The sequence below is a fragment of the Varanus komodoensis genome, unplaced genomic scaffold (assembly GCF_004798865.1).
Source record: "Varanus komodoensis strain SLA01 unplaced genomic scaffold, ASM479886v1 scaffold23, whole genome shotgun sequence".
NCBI classification, from domain to species: domain Eukaryota; kingdom Metazoa; phylum Chordata; class Lepidosauria; order Squamata; family Varanidae; genus Varanus; species Varanus komodoensis.
This window is the reverse complement of record NW_025335627.1, coordinates 12,154,284-12,168,813: the sequence shown is the minus strand read 5'-3', so window position 1 is coordinate 12,168,813 and position 14,530 is coordinate 12,154,284. Positions and strand designations below refer to the sequence as shown.

The 14,530-nt window shown below is 39.7% G+C and overlaps 1 protein-coding gene across 25 annotated transcripts in view; it reads right to left on the bottom strand.

The window, feature by feature from the left end:
• The window catches only part of LRRFIP1 (LRR binding FLII interacting protein 1), a 121,390-nt gene that overhangs the window by 89,432 nt on the left and 17,428 nt on the right, over positions 1 to 14,530 (bottom strand). The window contains exon 2 of one of the 25 annotated variants that reach the window (XM_044431750.1): positions 12,971 to 13,128. The exons of 23 other annotated variants lie outside the window; for them this stretch is intronic. Coding sequence is in view for 1 of the 2 variants with exons in the window: in XM_044431747.1 (XP_044287682.1) it covers positions 4,767 to 4,772 (6 nt within the window). In the remaining variant the exon portion in view is untranslated. Of the gene's footprint in view, positions 1 to 4,766; positions 4,811 to 12,970; positions 13,129 to 14,530 lie in introns of those variants that run through there. One more of the 25 variants, XM_044431747.1, reaches the window with a different exon arrangement.

The following is a 14,530-nucleotide window of genomic DNA, read 5'->3' as shown; positions in this document are numbered from 1 at the left end:
TCAGAAATTTTGATTGAACATCTTGTAGTACTTGGGTATTCAGAAAAGGCCCCAACTGAGATCCATACAGTAGTTGAGCTAGTACTTTTGCCTGGTATAATTGGAGGGCTAGGGGGATATAGTAACCACCTTTAGATCCCATGAATTGTATTGTAGCTGAAGAGCTTCTTCAAGCTTTTAATGTCACATATTCACCATGAGCCTTCCTGGAGCCATTTGCTTATAAGACTACACCTAAATATTTGAATTGGGAAACCTGCTCAATCTTCCATGCTGTTGATTTATCATCCATGATCGAGTTTTTGGTCTTTTTGCAAAGGTCATGGTTTTTGTTTTTTGATAGTTAATTGTCCGATCTTCTTCCTTGCAATATTCAGTCAGCTTCCACAATGCTCTTGTGAGTCCAACTGAAGTCCTTGAAATAATAGCTGCATCATCTGCATGTAGCAGTATAGTTATATGCCTCCTGCAATTTTGTGGGGGTGAGGATTGATGTGGTTTAGCAGGTTGACCTGTGAGTTAATATAAAAGTTGAACAAGAGTGGAGCAAGAATGCAGCCTTGTTTGACCCCTTTTTGTGTTGGAACAGCATTTGTAAGGTGACCATGCGCACTGCATCTGACCTTGAGGGAGGTGCCTCTACATAGGGTCTGAATAGGTAGGAGCAGGTGCCTATCAATGTTAGAGGCCTCTATCTCTTTTCCATAGTTTTACCCTTGAGATGGAATTGAAAGCTGCCTTGAGGTCTGTAAGGCTACATAAAGCAAGGTGACTTTATTTGAGATAAAGCATTGATCCATAGTAGAGAGAACCTCCCTGAAGCCGGCCTGTTCCTCCGCCAATATCATGTTCTGCTCCAGCCAATCCTTGAGCTTTGTATATAGGTGCCAGCATATAGTTTACCAATAATGCTTAACAGACTGATAGGTCTATAATTTGCAGGGCCGTCTCTCTTTCCCTTCTTAAATATGGGGACTATGATAGCAGAGTTGAAATCTTCTGGGATCTGCCCTGACATGTCAATATAAGAGAATAGTGACACTAGAACCGGGACCTACCATTCTAAGTTGTTTCTGACCACCTCTGGAGGAATCAGGTCTTCACCCGGAGCTTTGCCCATTTTCATCCGGGCAGTTCATAAATTTCTGAGATCAGGACCAAGGACCAAGACGGAACACCTTCAAATGCAGTATTCCAGGTTACATGGGCAGCATCAAGATCTTTTTATTGTTCAAGGAAATGCATCTCCGAAACCTTCAGTGGCTATAGCAGTCTGGCATTGTTGGTCTACAGGTTGGTGAAATCTTTACCAACTGCCAGAACAAGGATGAATCCTTGGATTTGGCTGCTTGAGTTAATTTCACAGAGTTCTCCTTCCAAGACTCTTTTTCCTTTCATGTCAATACCTATTTGTAGGATTTTTTCTGTTCAAAAAGAAAAATGTGAAGATCTTGAGAAATGTGAAGATTTTCAAGATGTGATGTGAAGACCTAGAGCCGCCTTCACATCAGAACTGAGTTTATACTTTCAGTAAGCATTCTAAAAGGCTTTCTTTACTTGAACTCATTCCTTATCAAAGCAAGGGCTTCGCGGCAGGGTGGTGCTGTTGCTGAGGCATCTTTGCTCTCTGAGTGAAGGTTTGTTTCAATTCTTGGGCTAACTCCTGATATAATTCCACTGAGCTGATTGTTTTGGTGTTGGACATTAAAGATGTCCTGATGTTTTGCATGCTGCCTGATGCAAGTAAATTCAGTAATTTCATGTCCATTCTCAGAGTCCATTTGATACGGCAATACGCTTCCCCCTCCAGGAGTATCATAGGCATGTATCTAATGGTACTTCATAAATAGGGGTGTGGGGCCTTCCAAATCAATGAGACCAGAAGATAATTACTGTAAAGTTTTGGGGCAACCTCCATGTCCTCCAGAAGAGGAGCTGAGTTTGTAGAAACAATGAGGTAGTCTATTTGGCTCATTTTGGTTCCTGCCAGGTAGGTAAATTCTACTAGGTGGTCTTTCCCAAATGTACGATTAAGGGTGTTCAGGTTAAGCCTTGTGGTCAGTTGGTATACTAAAAGCCCAGCATAGTTAGATTTTGTGTCTTTAGATTGTCTAATAAAATGGGGCCCATTCAGGCTAAGTTGGGGGAGGGGGGTTGAGCTTTTTGCTGATAATATAAGGCAAGATCACTTAGAATCATCCTGGCATTGAAGTCCCCTCCCAGGATCACATATATATTGGGGTAAGACTGGAATAGATCTGCTACATATGTTTCAAATTCTGCCCAAGTTATCCCACTCTGTGATTTCATCTTTTTTTTTGGGGGGGGGGGAGGTAGACCTTTATTATCAACAGGTCCCATCGAACAAAATGAACAAGGGCAGCCACAGCATGTTGTTTGTAAGATGGCAGCATCCTTGTACTTATGCTCAAAGACATGGCAATTAGAATTCCTAGGCCTCCTTTACATCTTCCATGTCCCACCCCAGGGACTGCATCAATGGAGTGTGATTGGAAACCATTAAGTAGCAAGGACCCCTGGACCCATGTTTCTTGTAGGAGTACAATGTCCTTGGAAGAAAGATAGTTTTTTGATTCAAGGTCCTGCAAAATTCTGGCCCAGCCATTTATGTTCTCTGTTATAAGGTCAATGGTGTATTAACTGACAGCTTTCAAATGGAGAAGGGAACACATCAAGGATGTCCTCTATCACTGCTTATTTAATCTTATATTGTAAATCTTAGCAAAAAAAGATAAGACAGGATCCCAAAATTAAAGGCTTTAAAACAGGTGAACAAGAATATAAAATAAAATGTTACACAGATGATATAGTCTTGACTATTTTGGAACCACACCAATCCATACAGCACATAATGGAGCAAGTTGAAAAATTTGGACTTTATTGAGGATATAAGATCAATAAGAAAAAAGCAAAAAATATATTAAAATTTGTAACAAAACAAGAAGAGGAAAACAAAAAAATTCTCAGGATGTGAAATAATTTCAAACCCAGCTAAATATTCAGCAATAAGCATCAAAGGACATGATGATGCACCTTTTCAAGACAATTACCAAACAACATGGATGTAGATTCAAATGGACTAAACTAAAAGCTTCTTGGTTGGAATTTCAATTTCAATTTCAACATTCCTTTCCATATGATACCAATTGCAATACTGGAAAAAGTTTTCCAAGATTGGCAGAGACAATTAAATAGTTTTATTTGGAATGGCAAGAAACCAAGGATTGGATTCAACATTTTACAGGACGCAAAGGAGGGAGAAGGCCTTGCTGTACCTAACTTGAAGTTATATTATTATGCAGCAGGCGTGGTCTACAATGCAGACTGGAGTCTACATGCTAATGATAGGCGAATGAAGTTGGAACTGGCTGATCCTGAAGATGGAATAAATAATTCAAGGCCATTACCATTCAAGGTCAATCTTCCTCTCTGTTTGGGTCACCATCATTTCCCCCCAAACATTCCAAATCCAAAAAAAGCAACTGGAAGAAAAGCCTCTTGAAGGATTCTCCTGCTCCTTCCTAACTTCTTCAGACACCTGTGCCACTGAGAAAAGGGATTTGTGTCCTAAAACACATTCCTAAATATCCACCACTATGTTTCTGACTACTACCATACTAGAAATTCATTTTGTACTAGAAGCATAAAAGTCATTTATAATATATAATAGATTACTGCACCTTGTCTAAGTTTTTCAGGTTTTGAATAAACACAAAAATCAAAAAAGGAGGAGAGAAGTAACAAAAGGGAAAATGTGTTCAATTATTGGGCTGGAGATGGAAAGGAAATGCTGTCTCCAGACTTTGAAGTGAACTCAGTAAGACAGACCATCAAAGAATAATCTGTGCTACACAGGTGCAGGATTAGGGGACAAGAATAGAATAATAGGCAGTATCACAGCTGATAGGTCCCACAACTTTTTAAAAATGAAAACACAGCAGTAAATTTTTTGTGGCTCAAAATTAGATTCCATTGTGCTTATATTGATGCATACTTATTTGGTTCTATCCAATATGCAGTTTTTAATTGTTTTATCCATGTCTCTCATTTATTTCACTTTACTTGCATGCACATTAGTTTACTTTATTCTAGAGCAAGTGCAACAAACATCAACATGTAAGTCAAAGTTTTAATAGCCTCAAGCTAATACAGTCTAAGCAGAGTAAGTCTAACCCTTTCTCAGGAAATACCCAAAATTCTAAACCAGGTAAAACCTAATGGCTTCCCCAAGAGCTGTTAGGGTTATTGTTTTTGCTGCTCAGTAAGGGCTGATAAGGCAACCAGATTAAGAAGATTACAATCACCTTCATTTGCATGATAAGACCCACAGTAATCCTTGTGCCTCAGTCTGTATGCAAAATAATAAATGGACACAAAACTAACATTAAAATATGCCATATTCAGAAATAATGGGAGAACATTTCGACCTTCCAGGGCACTCTGTTGTAGACTGCAACATGACCTCTGGGCCCTCTAGTTGACCTGTTTACACATCCTGCTAGGTAAGGCAGAATAGCCAGATGTAGGAAAGCCCCTCACAGCTTGCCTAAGATTTTTAAAATTAAAAATGAATACAAAACAAGGATGCAGAAAGAAAATTAAACAATTTTTGCATTGCAAAAATATATAATAAGTTTGCAGGATAAATTGGAAAAGAAATTCCCCATTCACTTTCTATCCTAGACTGTACTACCCATGGTGGTCCTTTTAGAAAAGAAAGGAAAGTTTCAGGCAACTCCTTTTACCTCCATTATGTGCAAAATTCAGGAAATGCACCTGCAGAAGAAGACAACAATGAAAGAAACAGATTCAGATTGGTTGAATTCAAGTCTGGAAAACTCTAGTAAATACAGAGCCTCACAATCTGGCATGAAATCTAGTGGAGCAAGATTTCATAAACATTCCACTGCCGGCAGTAGTGTTTTATCCTGGAATAATTCTGAGCCCTTGAGTGGGGCAAGTGATGATGACAATTTAAACCAATTTAAACCAACTTCAACAGTTGACATTAATATTGCCCTCAAATGTGGTAAAAACACTTTAGACAGATTCAAGAATGGGCTGTAGGAGAGCAAAGGAACTGAAGCTAAACCTGAACAAGACAAAGATCTTGCTGGTCATAGAAAGCATGACTTGGGGATTGGAAGTCAACATGTTATGGGAGGGACTATGTTCTCCCTGAAGGAGCAGGTCCATAGTTGGCAGTGCTCCATGGTCCTGTGCCATTTGGATCTGACTGTGGTGACAAACAATTTATTTGATCAACTATGCTTGGTGCACCAGCTGAAAGCCTTCCTGAACTGGATTCCTTTTTGAAATAGATTTTTTAAAATTTTGTATAACATGGTTAAGTGGAAATAAATTAAACCGGGAATTTTAGGAATCAGAGTTGAAAATCATGAAAATCACCAGCAGAATAATTAAATCAACAGTCAAAAGCTCTTTCAGAACTTCACTCTAGAAGGGAAGCTTAACAAGATGTCTCTCAGATATTAGGGGTTACTCTCTGTTACACTTAGCTAATGGTCTAATAAGATTTTTCTTCTTGTACTTGTGAAACAATCAGCTAATGTTCACTTACCCACAAACAGAAAGCTTCCTATTTAAGACAAAACACACACATACACACACACTTTCTCCCATTTGATGGTATTACAGCTAGCTGATCAGGGAAAGAATTATACTTTCGATTATTGATTAAAATATGTATATTCAAATCCATTCTGAAAATATTTTAGAAACAAGTAACACTATTAGCTCAAAGTGTCTGAAAAGGATTTCTTGCAAAGCTTTATTCCCTCCTTTTAGACTTCTTTATGCCCTCCTTCAAGAACAAGTTTGTAAAAATAGCAGATGCTGGAAAACTATCTATATGGCAAAAACCACATGGTGTCAAAACAGTGAGTGGCTGAATTGGTGTGATGGTCCGGAACACATAAACTACCCAGAAAACAACTCTCACCAAAGGACTGTAGTACAGAGGAGCTGACACACTATCTGGAACTGAAATATCATGGAAGGAATAGGGAGCTGGAGTCGGAGAAAGGAATGAAAGGGTCTCCAATGACAGAAAAATCTAAAAGGCTACTGAGGGCCTGCAAGTAGGATGACTGAAGGAAAGAGCCGGAATAAACAGTAGAGTGAGATATGAAAGGCAGATGGAAGATCAGTCAGAAGAGGCAAAACCTGAAGAAAGGTTATGGCCAACATGGGCTAAAGAACTGGGAAGGCAACCATTTGCTACCTCCAAGCTCTGAAAGGCCTGCTTCACCTCTAAGAATTGAACAAAATAGAGAGTCATTCCTCTTATTTCTAGTAACCCTACAGTATTGTGATCTGGCAATCTTAAGGCAACAGTTTGGTAGGCTGGGGGAAAAGAGGCAGAGGGATGCTTACTGAATTTGGTAATTTACTGAAATTAGCCAGTTGGTTTGCCTACACACATCTAGTAATTTTAGAAAGTGCATCAACTTGAAGCTGAATCATAAACATTCTAGCTATAAAAGGATGCTGAACTATGCAGTATACATTCTACAAAAAGCACCCTAACCCAAAAGGCCTTTTGCTTCCTTTAGATTATACACTTCTGCTAATCTACAAACCATAAACGCTGGTACTGTGAACTTCTCAACTTCATCCATTCCTTTCCAGTCTGGCCTTCCCAGGAGGACAGCATCTACTTAACCTAGTTTTGAAACACCCCTCCCTCTTCTGCACCAGGAATGCACATGATCATTATTCCTACATTTTAACAGCATCACACTGGATGAATGACTTGCTCACCAAGAATAGGGAAATATTTAACAATTTTCCAGTTAACTTTATTTATTTATTTATTTATTTATTTAAAATATTTCTATGCCGCCCCCATCACAACAAAGCCTCGGGGCAGCTCACAGCATACATCTGAACTGTAATGAGATGGAGAGAAAAGATAAAAACCAGCCTACAAGCTTTATAAAATAAGTTTGTGTGCAAAATGGAATCAGTCACCAGCACCTACTTTTAACAACTGATAAGATCAGTAACTTCGAAGGCAAACTGTGGAAGCAACTCAGCACTGCAAAGCATAAGCCATAATGTCCAAGCTCTTTATACATCATCTTTTTCATTTGACACACAGAGATGTGTGTCTAAGCTGCGCCACTCAGGAAACATGTACTAGGGTTTCCCAAGTGACAAAGTATATTGTGACAAAGTATATTGTAGTGTTTTAGAATAATGCTTTTAAAAAATGGCTGCTGCTTCACAAATGATGTTAATAAATGCTCAAAAGACATTACTAAAATTCATGTACAAAACTGAAGAACTTGCTTCATTTATATTAAAGCAATGAACATATCTATTTATTTATGAGATTTTTATCTCAGCCCATTAGCCACAAGGCTCCTTTCAATTACACACACGCAGTTCTTCTGCTTTAGACATGTCCTAGAGAGGATTCTAGAACTACAATATAAAATCAGAATGCAAGCCTTTATTTGCGCTATATAGGGGTAAATCCATCACTATTCAAGGAAACATTCTTTCTCTCATGCCCTCAAATATGCTCCAGAAGGTTCTCCAACTCTTTGGAAAAGTGTGTACAGGAAGCTGTGGATGGGGAGTACACTGATTCACCAGAAGTGTCCGTTCTGTTGGCAGACAGACATCACTGGACACAACACTATGCAATTTAACCAATTCAATAAAATGACTATTTTAAAAAAATCAAAAGTAATGTCTATCTAATAATGTTCTATAATGACCAGACTTGGACAGCAAAATGGTGGGCTTTCCCTAGTCTTGCAGTGAATACTTGTAGAGATTCAAATTTGCACTGGTGTTTGCAAATACAAACCAGCATGCTTTACCACTGGTTAAAATGGTCTAATCTTGCATTTATGGCATAAGTGATTATTCAGAGGAGTAGCAAAAAATAATATGGCATCATAAGCTTATATGCATTGACTGCAGGCCTCCAGCTCATGTTTTTTGCACATAATTAACCATTTCCACTAATGTGGAAAATGGACTCCATTTCACCAGCTGGTACAGATGACCACTGATCCCACCTTTACCAATTATAGTTAAGCCTAATTGTTCACACAACAAATTAGGCCTTGAAAGTCATTACTAATATAAGCTTAAAAATTAATAAATGGTGGGAGGAGATCTGTCCTCTGCCAGAATCTCTTAATACATTTTTTTCCGATTTTGCATTTTATCTTCTCAGTCACTGAAGCTATATGTTGCTTTCTTAAATGAAAATCCAGAATTTAAGTATCACTAGAAGTTACATAAAGGCTTGTTAAGAACTGCACAGTCATACCACCCATCACCAAAACTACTCATGAAAAAATATTTTTGCTCTGGCTAGTAATTCAGGCAGGAATTATGCTCTACCCCTGTGCATATTGCTCCAATCCAGTTTTCTGGGAGCCTGGTGGATCCCTCCACTGCTCCCTGCTGACTCCTGCAATTCACCAGATGGCAAGCATGCCCAGGGTGGTGATGCTGAGCAGAACTTTAGGTCAGCCTCTAAACTCAATGGCATCTCAATCACATCTGACGTCCACAAAGTGGTTCTGCTGGAACCAGTCAGTATAATATAGTGAGTTCAAGCATGTATGTTCACAGCTTTGCACAGAGCTGCCACTGGCTGTATGGTGACAGCAGCATTAGTGTCAGTGATGGCAGTGAACACTGCTCCAGGTCTGCACACCTGACATGCTGGCATTGCCATTACTGTTCTGCTAGCCCTGGCCGTGACAGAACCCCATCAGGGCAAGGATTAGCATAATTAATATGGCTGTGCTGGGGTGTTTGGGTACACCATTCCATTCAGTGCTGTGTGCTGTGTTCCCCATTCTTGCCATCTGCTAGAGGCAACATGAGCAAGAGTCAGGACAGAGGTGGCAGCAACTAAGAAACAACAGAGTCCCTTGGGATCTCAACATTTGCCTGAGTATGCTACAGGCTTCTGCCAGGGCTGCTCCTCACAGCAGCTATCTCTCTTCTTTAGGAAAGTGTGTCAATTGCTTTTAGATGTTTAGTACCATAACTAGCTTAGCCCTGAAAACTAAAGCCTTTTTTGAAATAACATTTCTAGGCTTTATGGCCTGCAAAATAATAATTGAAAGTAGAGCACAATGTTTCCTCAAGTTTAAGAAGTTAAAAAGATAACTGGATGATGATGACAACAAAAACCCAATATTTGGTAGTGGGACTTCAAAAAGATTTGCATAGCTCCTTGCCCTCCCCATGACTACCCAAATCATAATTATGCATAAAAAGAAAAAACTATGCAACTCAGTTCAGCTTGTATAGCGTATTCAAGTCACAAAATTCAGCATACCTTGTTGCAGAATCTGCACTGAATTGGCACAGGTTTTTTTAAACCACATAATATATGAAGTCATGCTTATAGCAAGAATTACAAAATTCTGAAATTCTTTGGTTGAATTAACAGTAAGCAACATAACCATTTATGAATTGCAGTTTAAAGTAAAAGCCGTATTACATGAATGTTTAAGGAAGCATTTAAAAAAAACATTTATTCTCTTCCCAATAGACAATACTGCAGCTGTTATTTCTTAATGCAGCAAAAAATTCAGTCTAACACACTGTTCCCTAAGTCATTAATCCTATATTTTAACATGTTTTATTTTAATTTTTGGTAATTAGTACAACCAGTAGGCATATTTCACAACATATTATTTAGGCCTTAAAATCCCTTAATGAGCTCTAAAAATAAGAACAATCCCTAAAATTCTAACAGAGCAAACTTTATGTCTGCTAGACATAGTTAAGTTTGGGGTTCAGACATAGACATAGTTAGTGTCTAGACATAGTTAAGTTTGGGGTTCAGAGCAGACTACCCCCCACAACCACATACATACACCTCAGCCAGCATGGAAAAAATGACACAGAGAGTTGGGGGGAGCACTTTCCAGGGAGCAAGGAAAGGAGAGGAGGGAGGGGGGAGGAGACTGGTGCTGCCATGATACCAGATATTTTGGCAGTACCTCAGCCTTCTTCCTTCCTGCTCCAATGCACCACACTTAGCTGGCTGAAATCAGCTATCGTAAGCATTTTACAGGGTGCAGGGAGTATAAAAGCAGCCTTCACCTCCATGCTCCAACTGCCCTGCATAGGATACCTGTAATTCTTGCATCTAGGTGGTTATGGGCATCCAAATAGGATTGTGCACTAGAAAGAAGCATGGCTTACTATTTGTTTAAATGATTTACAGACTGTTCTTTAGAATAAATCCCTTCTGAGATGATATACAAAACCTTATTTAAAACAATGTTAAATACAGTGATAAAATCAAAATCAACAGGTAAAAACAGATAGTACTGTATACATAATACCCTGGGTAGAGTCCTAACTTAATTATGGACTAAAATCCTGAGGATTCACCTGTTTGACTCAACTGTCAAACCTGAAAGCATGTAATGATAAGACCTGAAGATATTAACTGGTACAGAGTTGCACAAGGAGGGGCCTCTACTGAGAAGGCTCTATCCCTTGTGCCTAATGACCTAATTGCTCTGACAGGCAGACACACAAGCAAAGCCTCCAGTGCTGATCTCAGAGTGTGGGAAGACTGATATGAGTAAAGGTGGCAAGCAACCTTGACCCAGCTTATTTAAAGGCTTTAAAGCTACCAGCAATTTAAATTTATCTGTTTTGAAAAGTTTTAATCCCACTTTCAGGGAAGATTGTCCTTACAAGCTGGCATGCAGCATTATAAAAACATGAATATACAATTACAACTAAACACAGAAGCATGCAAGAGCAGCAGATAATGATTTTATGTACCAATGGAAACTGGTAAAAAGGGGTCTTCAAAGTGTGTGTATTCTTTTTTCAAGCTAGCAGAGATGAGCCTATTTGTATATTCTTGGAAGACATTTCAGAAGTGTGGGCTCATAACTAAAAGGCCCATAGCACCTGCCCTACTAATAGCTTTTGCTGATGGGACAGAGAGTAGAGTCTCTGAAGCTGATCTTAATGCTCAGGCAGGTTCAAATAGTCCTTTAAATAATGTGTTCCCAAACCCTTACAAGCTTTAAAGGCTAGAACCAGCAACTTGATCTACAACCCAGAAGCAAACAGGAGCCAGTTTAAATGATAGAAAACAAAAGTTAAATAATGCAAGTGCCTAGTTTCCAAAGTAGTTTCCACAAGCATTGAAACTGATGAATTGTACAAGTTATACTTTCAGATCTGTCTTAGAAGGCTGCCCAATATTATAGCAATCTGATCCAGGTGGTACTTTGGGTTGGTCAACCTTCTTTAGCCAGGTTAGTTTAACAGCTGCAGCCTAAGTTGGTAAAAAAGCACTCCTGGAAGCTGATGTTGCCTTTGTCTCCACACGAAGTGCTAAGAAGCATTCAGACTGTGTACCTGGCCATTCAGGGAAAGTCTGACTTTGTGCAAAAGTCATATATAAACTTTGATCCAGATTGGTTGATTTCCCAAACCACAGTGGTTCCATTCTGACCAGATGTAAGCTTTATATCTCCAATTCAGCACACAAATACATGTCCAGGGTTTCAAACACTCCCCTGGGATTAGCTGATGAAGGGGAGTGTTGTGGGTCATCCCTATACTTATAAGAGTACTTATAAGGTATGGGGGACAGGAAAGAACACTGATGTACCCCAAATGTCAAAGTCCAAGTGGTGGATCAAAATCTCCCATGTTCTTGCTCTGTCCCACCCCTCCACTTGGAAGGTCTGGAGCCTCTGCAACATCTCCCCAGAAAACCTGTAAGTTCCATCTCAGAAAGAAAGTCCTGAGGATACGATCGTCAATTATATCAACACACTAGGTCCAACACACTGACAACCAGTACAAGTGGTACATTATAGGTGCTACATGGGTACTTCCAGCCCAGTACCTGCCAGTACCTGAGCAGCCATATTTTGTACTGGTTGAGGTTTCCCCACTACCATTAAGAGCAGCCCAATGAGGAGCATATCACTATTTTGTTTCTATTTATTTATTTTGATGCCACCAAGTTCTTAGACTACAGTAATCCAGCCTGGATGTTGTCACTTCAGGGATAACTCAAGCAACGTTGTCCATCCTTTCCAGACAGAGCTAAACTTGGCATACCAAACTAACAGAAATGCACTTCTGACTAGTGCCAACTCAGTCTCCCCAGTTAGTGCCAAGTCCAGGAAAATGCCCAACCTGCAAAATTGTACCTGCAGTGGGAGTGCAATCCCTGCCTAAGGCCAGTTGCAAGTCTGCATTTTGAACAGCATGTTTCTCACAATACCTCAGTTTTTTTTATCTCTGTTAAATTGTTGGCCAACAGTTTGTTTCCTTATAAGTAGTAATGTTATCTCAAGACACTACTGGAAAGGGGGAAACATTGGCATTTGTATTTTTCAAAATGAGAGATACCAGGGTTAACCTCTGCCCAAAAGTCACCTTTCCCCCCATTACATCATGTTATATATAACATTGTATTGCAGTTATTCAGGATTGAGGGAAAGGCAAAGTCCTTCTCACATGCTCACTTAAGCCATCCTTTAGTATGGATGTACATGCTCCAATGCAGAAGTTTTGCAGTGGAAACAATTTCCAAAGCAAAGCAGTAGTGAAAACAGACTCAAAATACATACAGTACGATTTGAGTAACTTCCACTAACTCAATGGGCCCCCTGTTGAAAAAGTTTGAGCACCCAATGTATAGCATTGCACTGCGTATCACAAAGAGAGAGAACTCTTCTTTGTGTCATTTCATAGCACTGTGCTAAAGACAAAATACAGCATATCCTCTTCCAATCCCTGCAGGCCAGCAAGTCTCTCAGATGGTATCAACTGGACTGCATGATGAATTATGCAGCTAATATTCTTGCTTGAAGAATTAACTCTGTGCTTCACGTAGGACAGTGTTTATAGCACTGGTGGCCTAACAGAATGAGAGACACAACAGATAATTGCTTACGTGTTGCACATGGAAGGCATTTCATGCGTGGAGCTGGCTGGAGATGGGGGGGGGGGGTCAGACTAGATGGTCCAGGAGGCCCCTTCTGACTCGCTCTGTTTCTATGTTTCTAATTACAGGGTGCCGAGCAGGGTCTCAAATCAGAGTCTCTACAGCCACTGGAAAATAAGCAATTTTTAATGTAATTAAGATTTTGGAGTTTTTCCAGTTTGAGAGAAACCCCTTCCAAGTATTGGAGATGAAACAAAGCTACTGATAGCTTACAAAGAAGAATTTAACTAAGATTGTTAAGAATCCCAGGATATGATACATTAGAGAAATGAAGTAAAATCTGAGAACAGCATTCAAAGACAATGGTCCAGTGCAGAACTCATGGTCTCAGACAAATGAATCATGTTGATCAGGTCAAGAATTATCCAAATGCCCACATGCTTCCTCTTCATTCCTCACCTTCTTTGTTTCAAGGAGCCATCTTCAGCACTTCTATTCTGACTTAGCTTTCCTTGATGGCAAAACTGGAAAACTGTGCTTTAATTACTGTTTTAAAGCCAAGTTATGAAACCAGGATAATAACTGGACCATAGTTCTCCAGTCTGGACCTCACAAGAAATCATTTTTATTTTTCAGGATAGAAGTATGGAAGCTGGGTATATAATGGAAAGAGAAAAGTGTGGGAAGCATATGGATTGCTTTTGAGTTGATACACTATCAGCAGAAAGTGGTCAGGATCCCCTTGATTCCTTTAACCTAACCTCTCATAGGGAACCTCAATCACAACATCAAGGAGATCTGAATAAAAATTTGATATGGACTAAGAGTCCATCTAGCCCAGCACTCTGTTCACACAGTTGCCAAGTAGCTGTCCTCAGGATCCCACAAGCAGGATACGAGCATAAGCAGCAGCATCCTGCCCATATTCCTAGCAGCTGGTGCACACAGGCATATCACCCCTAAAACTGGAGGGCTGGCAACTTTAAGAGGTACAGGACAATTGTTGCTTCCCCACATTCTGCACCACCGCCCTGCATGAGCTGCAGTCAGCCAGTCAATTCAAAAAATGATGTTGGGGGTATAAAAGAAAGCACTACAAAGCACCCAAGACAGAATTGACATTTTTGCCACTCCAAATTGTTTCAGATGCTTTTCCCTGTACATATATTTTTTTTTAAATTCCAAGAGGATGGCAGGGGACACAGGGGCAAGAGCTGCATGCAGCTCACCTGCAATGTCTTGCCCACCCAAGCTCTCTGGAATGTAGGAGGAGCATCTACACTGTAACAGGATTAGAGTAGAATTTAGATAATGTCTTTCACCTTTGGGTTTTCACAATGCTACCTGTGTGAATCAGCAGGAAGACTAGCAGATTTCTCCTATACTGCCTTTTTTAATGAATATTTTCTTCAATGTTTTCTGTATTTTTCTTATTAAGTCTGCAATGAATACTAGAATATTCATAGACCTGAGTCATCCCCTTCAGTTGTTTACTGCTAGGGACAAAAGATGACTAATCTCTAACCATTACTTTTGCTTTCTGGGGCTATCTTAGCATCCAACATATCA